This window comes from Ailuropoda melanoleuca, chromosome 4 (genome assembly GCF_002007445.2).
Source record: "Ailuropoda melanoleuca isolate Jingjing chromosome 4, ASM200744v2, whole genome shotgun sequence".
NCBI classification, from domain to species: Eukaryota; Metazoa; Chordata; class Mammalia; order Carnivora; family Ursidae; genus Ailuropoda; species Ailuropoda melanoleuca.
In genome coordinates this window covers 19,304,098-19,312,842 of record NC_048221.1, presented here as the reverse complement: position 1 = coordinate 19,312,842, position 8,745 = coordinate 19,304,098, and the positions used below count along the sequence as shown (strand labels likewise).

The following is an 8,745-nucleotide window of genomic DNA, read 5'->3' as shown; positions in this document are numbered from 1 at the left end:
TGCAAGTAATGAATCATGGAACTTTGCATCAAAAACTAGGGATGTACTGTATGGTGACTAACATAATAAAATAAAAAATATTATTAAAAAAATAAATAGAGAAAACTCTCCAATTCATTTTATATTGTTAGCATAATCTTGATACCAAAACCAGACCAAGTCCACTGGAGAAAGGAAAATTATAGACCAGTCTCACTCCTGAACATGGGCAAANCCCCCCCCAAAAAAGGGAAAAAAAAAAAAAAAAAAAAAAAAAACCCAAAAACTGGAATCAACCTTAATGTCAACCAACAGTGGAATGGATATATATGGCATAATCATATGGAATACTATATAATCATTAGTGTTTGCATAGTACATATTTTTCTAACTTTTCACCTCCTGTTATCATTATATATGAAGTGAGTTTCCTATAGACAGCACACAGTTAAGTCCTTTTTATTTATCGACTCTGCCAATTTCTCTTTTTATTATTCATACATTAGGATTTACATCCACCATTTTGGTATTTATTTGTTCCTTCTGTTTCACCTTCCTCTGTTTTCCCTTTCTTAATTTCTTATAAGGTTACTTGAACATTTTTAGAATTCCATTTTGGCTTATTTATACTATTTTTATTATACTGCTTTGTGCAGTATTTTTAATGATTGCTCTAGAGATTATAATTGTATACATACATAACTTATTATAGTCTACTAGTATGAACATCTTACCACTTGAATGCAGATATCTTACTATAATTTATGTCCCTTTCCATCACAACTTTAGATACAACTTTCTTAAATATAACTTCCACATACATTGAGAACTATATCAGTGTTATAATTTTTGCTTTGTATCCTCAAAGACAATTTTAAAAACTAAAGAGAATTTACCCCTTCCATTGCTTTCTTCACTCTATGTTCCAAGTGTCCATTCATTACCTCTTCCTTTGTGTCTGATGAACTCCCTTTATAGTTACTATTTTAAATATTTTTTTATTATGTTGTTAGTCACCTTACAGTATATCCTTAGTTTTTGAGGTAGTGTTCCATGATTCATTATTTGCATATAACACCCAGTGCACCATGCAATACAATACGTGCCCTCCTTAATACCCATCACAGGCCCATTCCAATCCCCCACCCCCCTCCCCTCTGAAGCCCTCAGTTTGTTTCCCAGAGTCCATAGTCTCTCATGGTTCATTCCCACTTCTGTTTACCCCCCCCTTCATTATTCCCTTCCTTCTCCTACCGATCTCCCTGCTATTTCTTATGTTCCACAAATGAGTGAAGCCATATGATAATTGTCTTTCTCTGCTTGCCTTATTTCACTTAGCATTATCTCCTCCAGTCCCACCCGTGTTGCTGCAAATGTTGGGTAATCGTTCTTTCTGATGGCTGAGTAATATTCCATTGTATATATTGACCACATCTTCTTAATCCAGTCATCTGTTGAAGGGCATCTTGGCTCCTTCCACAGTTTAGCTATTGTGGACAATGCTGCTATGAACATTGGGGTGCATATGACCCTTCTCTTCACTATGTCTGTATTTTTGGGGTAAATACCCAGTAGTGCAATTGCTGGATCATAGGGAAGCTCAATTTTTAACTTTTTAAGGGACCTCCACACTGTTTTCCAAAGTAGCTGTACCAACTTGCATTCCCACCAACAATGTAGGAGGGATCCCCTTTCTCCACATCCTCTCCAACAATTGTTGTTTCTTGCCTTGTCAATTTTTGCCATTCTAACCGGCGTAAGGTGGTATCTCAATGTGGTTTTTTTTTTCACTCTTTTTTTTTATTAATGATTTTTTAAATTATATTATGTTAGTCACCATACAGTACATCCCCGGATTCCGATGCAAAGTTGGATGCTTCATTAGTTGCGTATAACACCCAGTGCACCATGCAATGTGGTTTTGATTTGAATTTCCCTGATGGCTAAAGATGTTAAACATTTTTTCATGTGTCTGTTAGCCATTTGTATGTCTTCATTGGAAAAGTGTCTGTTCATATCTTCTGCCCATTTTTTGATTTGATTATTTGTTTCTCATATGTAGTTACTATTTTATTTTTTTCAGTGTTTTCCAAATATTCTTTTTATTATAATTTTTTTATTATATTATGTTAGTCACCATACAGTACATCCCTGGTTTTTGATGTAAAGTTCGATGATTCATTCGTTGCGTATAACAACCCAGTGCACCATGTAATACGTGCCCTCCTTACTACCCATCACCAGCCTATCCCATTCCCCCACCCCCCTCCCCTCTGAAGCCCTCAGTTTGTTTCTCAGAGTCCATAGTTACTATTTTAGAACGAATCCATTGGTAACAAATTTTCTTAACTTTCCTTTATCTGAAAATGTGTTTATATCTCCTTCATTCCTGAAGTATATTTCTCTTGGATACACAAATCTGGGGTAACATCAAGTTTTTTCTTTCAGTGGTTGAAAAATGTTGGGCCATCTCCTTGTGTCTTTCAGTTTCTTATGAGAAATTTGCTGTCATTCAAATTGCCATTTCTCTAATGGTAATGTGTCATTTCCCTTTCAAGATTTTTTCTTTAGTAGGTAGGGGGATGGGTCAAAAAGGTGAAGAGGATTAAGAGTGCACTTATCTAGACACTTTTCCAAAGAAGACATCCAGATGGCCAACAAACACATGAAGATACTCAACATCACTCACCATCAAGGAAATACAAATTAAAACCAAGATAAGATACCATCTCACACCTGTCAGAATGGCTAAAATTAACAACACAAGAAACAACAGGTGTTGGCAAGGGTCCAGAGAAAGGGGAACCCTCTTGCACTGTTGGTGCAAACTGGTATAGCCACTGTGCAAAACAGTACAGAGGTTCCTCAGAAAGTTAAAAATAGAAGTATCCTATGATCTAGCAATTGCACTACTAGGTATTTACCCAAAGGATACAAAAATACTGATTCAAAGGGGTACATGCACCCCGATGTTTACAGCAGCACTGTCAACAATAGCCAAACTATGGAGAGAGTCCAAATGTCCATCAACTGATGAATGGATAAAGAAGATGTGGGGTGTGTGTGTGTGTGTGTGTGTGTGTGTGTGTGTCTGTAATGGAATATTACTCAGCCACCAAAAAGAAAGAAATCTTCCCATTTGCAATGACATGGTTGGAGCTAGAGTGTATTATGCTAAGTGAAATAAGTTAGTCAGAGAAAGACAAATACCGTATGATCCCACTCATATGTGGAATTTAAGAAAGAAAACAGATGAACATATGGGAAAGGGGAAAAGAAAAAAAGGAGAGAGGGAAACAAACCATAAGAAACTCTTAATGACAGAAAACAAGCTGAGAGTTGATGGAGGGAGGTGAGTGGAAGATGGCTAGATGGGTGATGGGTATTGAAGAGGGCACTTGTGGTGATAAGCACTAGGTGTTGTGTGTAAGTGATGAATTCTACTCCAGAAACCAATATTGCACTCTGTGTTAGCTGAGTAAAATTTAAATAAATTTTTTTTAAAACATGAAAAAAAAGACTACACTTATGATAAGCACCAAATAATACATAGAATTGTTGAATCACTATCTTATACACCTGAAACTAATCTAACACTGTATATTAATTACATTGGAATCTAAAAATATATAAAAATTTTAAAATACATACATATAGACACACACACAAACACACATACACATACACACACACACACACACACACACACACACATAAAGATTTTCCCTTTTGCTTTAATTTTCAGAGGTTTAATGACAATGTGACTGTGCATGGATTTCTTGAGGTTTATCCTGTATGGAGTTTGGAGTTCACTCAGCTTCTTGAGTCTGTAGGCTTACATCTTTTGCCAAATTTGGGAAGACTTAAGCCATTATTTCTCTTTTTTCTATAATAATTTTTTATTATGTTATGATAGTCACCATACAGTACATCATTAGTTTTTGATGTATTGTTCCATGATTCATTATTTGAGTAAAACACACAGTGCTCCATGCAATACGTGCCCTCCTAAATACCCGTTACCGGCCTATCCCAGCCCCCCATCCCCCACCCCTCTGAAGCCCTCAGTTTGTTTCCCAGAGTCCATAGTGTCTCATGGTTCATTCCCCCTTCTGTTTACCACCCCCCTTCATTCTTCCCTTCCTTCTCCTAACAATCTCCCTGCTATTTCTTATGTTCCATAAATGAGTGAAACCATATGATAACTGTCTTTCTCTGCTTGACTTATTTCACTTAGCATAATCTCCTCCAGTCCCACCCGTATTGCTGCAAATGTTGGGTAATCGTTCTTTCTGATGTCTGAGTAATATTCCATTGTATATATGGACCACATCTTCTTAATCCATTCGTCTTTTGAAGGGCATCTCGGCTCCTTCCACAGTTTAGCTATTGTGGACAATGCAGCTATGAACATTGGCGTGCATATGGCCTTTCTCTTCACTATGTCTGTATCTTTGGGATAAAGACTGGTATCCAAGATCTACAAAGAACTTCTCAAATTCAATACATGAGAAACAAATAATCAAATTAAAAAAATGGGCAGAAGATATGAACAGACACTTTTCCAATGAAGACGTACAAATGGCTAACGGACACATGAAAAAATGTTCAAAATTATTAGCCATCAGGGAAATTCAAATCAAAACCACATTGAGATACCACCTTACTCCAGTTAGAATGGCAAAAATTGACAAGGCAGGAAACAACAAATGTTGGAGAGGATGTGGAGAAGGGGGATCCCTCTTATACTGTTAGTGGGAATGCAAGTTGGTACAGCCACTTTGGAAAACAGTGTGGAGGTGCCTTAAAAAGTTAAAAATAGAGCTACCTTATGATCCAGCAATTGCACTAAGCCATTATTTCTTCAAATTTTTTTTAGGTCCTCATTCTGTCCTTTCCATCTAGTACTCTAATGTCTCAAATGTTAGATCTTTTGTTATTGTTCCACAGGTTTCTGAGGCTAAGCTTACTTTTCCATTTAGTTTCTCTCCACTATTCAGACTGGATAATTTCTATTGATCCATATTTAAATTCACTAATTCCTTCCTCTGTCTTTCCATTCTGCTATTGAGCCTATCCAGTAATTTTTAAATTTTGGTTATCGTATTTTTCAGTTCTAAAATTAATTTGGTTCTTTATATTTTCTACTTCTATTGCTGCAGTTTCCCATGTTTTCATTTATTTCAAGAGTGTCTCTAATTGTCTGGTGGAGCAATTTTAGAAAACAGCTTTAAGATCCTTGATGATTCTGATATCTGTGTCATTTCAAAGTTGGCATCTTGTTGATTATCTTAATTAGAGTTTAGATTTTTCTGATTTTTTATATATGAAGTAAATTTGGTCTGTACACTGGACATGTTAAGTATTATCCTATGACATTCTGATTCCTATTTAAATCTTCTATTTTAGCAGGTGATCAACCTGCTTACGTTCAGAATGCAATCCTAGGCCCACTTTTATGGGCAATTTAGTATATAAAGTCTTTCCAGTGCTCTTCTAGTTTTCCCCATTAGTGCATTACCTAGATAGCAGAACTCCACTTCACTTCTACTCAGCATGGATTTGGGTGGGGAGAAGAACTGCCTCATTTCAGCAGGACAAAGATGAAAAACAGGGTGCTGTACACATCATGTACTAGAGAAGAGCACTGTCTCATTAATGGGGTGGGGGTAAGAGTCAGTCCTGCCTACAGCCTCAGCTGGAGAGGGACCCACTTATTATTACAAGAGAAGTGGAAATCAAGAGTTCTAACCACAGGCTCCTCTGTGGAGGAATGCTTCTTCCTTACTTCAGAGCACGGGAGGAAGTCAGAGTTTTGCCGACAGAACTCCGAAAAATAAGGGTATCACCTTGTTAACACTGGGTAGTTGTAAAATCTAGAGTCTCACCCACAGGCTTTGATGGGGAAGGTGCCACCTTGCAAGTGCTGATGAAGTTGCTGTCAGAATCCTCCTGCAGGCCCCACTGAAGAGAGGCACTGCACTGCCTCATTACTATAGTGGGGAGGGGTAGAAGTCAGAGTCTGGCCTAAGGCTCCACTAGAGAGGGACATCTTGTTACTGCAGGTGTCAGGAAGAGTGTGTGTGTAAGATTGGAGTTCTGGTCACTAATTTCAATACTGTAATGCCTGTTTGGGTGGGTACAAGGGAGTGCAGCTTTTATTGCAGTGTTCTCTACAGAACATAAAGGATAGGTTAAAAGGTTTCTGTCTTGATCCTTTTGTAGCTCATAAGCATGACAATAGGGTATTCACGCCGTAGTATGACATATGCCTCACTCAAGCCTTGTTACAACCTCTGCACATTACCCATACAATGTGGAGGGAAAAAAAGGTTTCTGTCTTGCTGGGCCATCCTTTGGCTAAAAAGAAAAGGCTTTCTTTAGTGTTTTTTTTGTGTGTGCACCCATTAGTATTTGATGGGCTTCTCTAGAGCCCAGGCCAAAGTATATGGGAGGCAAGAAAAAAACAACAATCAGGAAACTCACTCAATTCTTGAGTTCAAAGGTCCCTAGTCACTCCACCTTCTTTTACTTTACTTTTAGAGTTTTCTGGTAGATGATTTATGGGTTTTGTCCAGGATTTTTGTTGTAATTAGTAAGAGCAGTATAACAGAATGTGCTTATTCCATCCTGATGAAATAACAGAAACCAAACCTTGTCACTTATTTTCAGCCCAGAATTTGTGTGTCCTATCACTCTCTACTCTCTAAGTTTCCAGAGGATATGGACCGGGTTTTTATTAATCTTTCTATTAATTGTGGGCTTAGCAAAACATGTCACATATGGCATATCCTTTCAGCTTAGTAGCTATAAGAAACTGTTGATAAAACATCTTGAGCCTTACCCCCCATTAGGTTCACAATGAAACTTTTTAAGTTTGTTGATTCATTCAGTAAACACCTGTTTTATGAAAGCTCCTAGGGCTACAGCAGTGAGTAAGACAGCTAAAATCCCTGATGTTACAGAACTTACATTCTACTAACTGGCATATGGTGGAGGGACTGGAGGCATATGAATAATGTGTTCTCTTCAGGATGAACAACACCCAGTGTTACTATGTTTCAGTTAATATTACGAACATACATTGAAAAGTTGCAAATATTCAGAAATCTAAAAATTTATAATTAGCATACATAAAGTTTTTTTCACTTTTCTAATGGAACTATAACGATCTAGTAAGCTAGTTATCAATACTTACCACATAGAGTTGTTTCCACAGACTGGCCCATTCTTGTAGAGTTGCTGTAACCTCAGTCACAATAGAATCTTCGAGTGGAACCACAGTTTCATACTGCCTAGAACCAGAGCCACAACAAACAGCAACATTATCTTTGATAAAATACCAGAATGCTATCTACTGACCTTTTAAATGTGTGTAACTCAAATTTTAAATTCATGCAAATACAAAGGAGAGCTACATCCACCTGAAGACTCTTTTGCTGTAATATAATACAATAGTGTAAATGAACTGAATTAATGAAAAAAACAACCGAGTTTTGCTATGTTAGTTCTCAATTCTACTTTTAGAAATACTGTCTTTAAAACAGACTTTTTTAAAGACCGCTTTTAAGCCTTTTTTCTTTAAGGAAAAACCATATACTGCCCATGTCTTGCTTAAGTTAATTTTTAAAATTATTTATGTCCTTTAATATTTACTAGTAACAAGCAAATTAGCTCATGCTCTTGGTATAAAAGATCTGATGGAAACGGAGGGAAGGGGACCCAAACACTGGTTTTTGAAACATTTTATAAACTCTCCCTTATATTGGTATTGTGCTTTCTTAGAAAATTGTGTCAGTAGAGGAATTCTGGGTCTGGTAGAAGAATTCTGATCCTCGTAAGGATCAGAAAGGTACTGAGATTCCCTCAGTCTACTTCATAAGCAGCACCCACTATGATGCCAGTACCTGTGCTAAACTGCCAAGGATTTATCACTGAACAAAAGTGGACAGGGTCCCTATCTTCAGAGAGCTCTTGCTCTGGACAGAGAATCAACAGACAAATAATCACAACATACAGATATGAACAGTGATGAATCTAAGAAAGAAATTGAAGTGTACAATCAGTGATTTTAGCTAGGGGACATGATTTAAAAATAAAAGAATCAGTGAAATCTTCTCTAAAGAAGTGTTAAGTCCCAGAAGATGCAAAAAGTTCATGACCAATAAAGTGTGTAGGGAGGAAGAGAAACAGGTATGGTGCCACCTGCAGAGGAAACAGTATATAAGGAGCCACTGAAATGGGGAAGAATTTCACATAAACAAGAACTTTAAAAAGGCTGGTAATGCTGAGGCCAGCTCTCCCCAGGCCTTTTCAAATGATACTAAACATTCCATACCTTAACTCAAGTAAAATGAATGAAAAGTTATTGAAAGGTTGTTCAAAGCATGGGCATGACTTGATAATATTTTTACAATGTCTATGCCAATTATGAGGGATAATGAAATATTCTCTGGACTAAAAATTTTATATACTGATACGCTAAAGTGATTGGAACCCATAATTCTTATTTGTTAGCCACAATCAGCCACTTGGAAATAGCAAAAGGAAGTGTATTTCACAAAATTAGCATTATGTATTATGTCTTTATGCAGGAATATAGCTGACAAACCACCACTGTATTCAAAGATGACTCAGTGCATTAATATTGACTGTCAATGAATATGTTACTTGATGGTGTTTTATGGCTTTGTTTTATTTTGTGTGCTTTATTCCAGCAGATAAAAAGAATCTTTTTTTTTTTTTTTTTTTTTTTTTTTTTTTTTT

At 36.7% G+C, this 8,745-nt stretch overlaps 1 protein-coding gene and 1 non-coding gene across 4 annotated transcripts in view; one reads left to right on the top strand and one right to left on the bottom strand.

The window, feature by feature from the left end:
• The window catches only part of DOCK3 (dedicator of cytokinesis 3), a 480,644-nt gene that overhangs the window by 318,115 nt on the left and 153,784 nt on the right, over nucleotides 1-8,745 (bottom strand). For all 3 annotated transcript variants that reach the window (XM_034658384.1, XM_034658385.1, XM_034658386.1), the window contains one exon: nucleotides 7,178-7,274. In XM_034658384.1, the coding sequence (XP_034514275.1) occupies nucleotides 7,178-7,274 (97 nt within the window). The remainder of the gene's footprint in view (nucleotides 1-7,177; nucleotides 7,275-8,745) is intronic.
• Nucleotides 6,193-6,296, top strand: LOC117802142. Its single transcript, XR_004625192.1, has one exon. It is a non-coding gene; the product is annotated as a small nucleolar RNA U13 (small nucleolar RNA).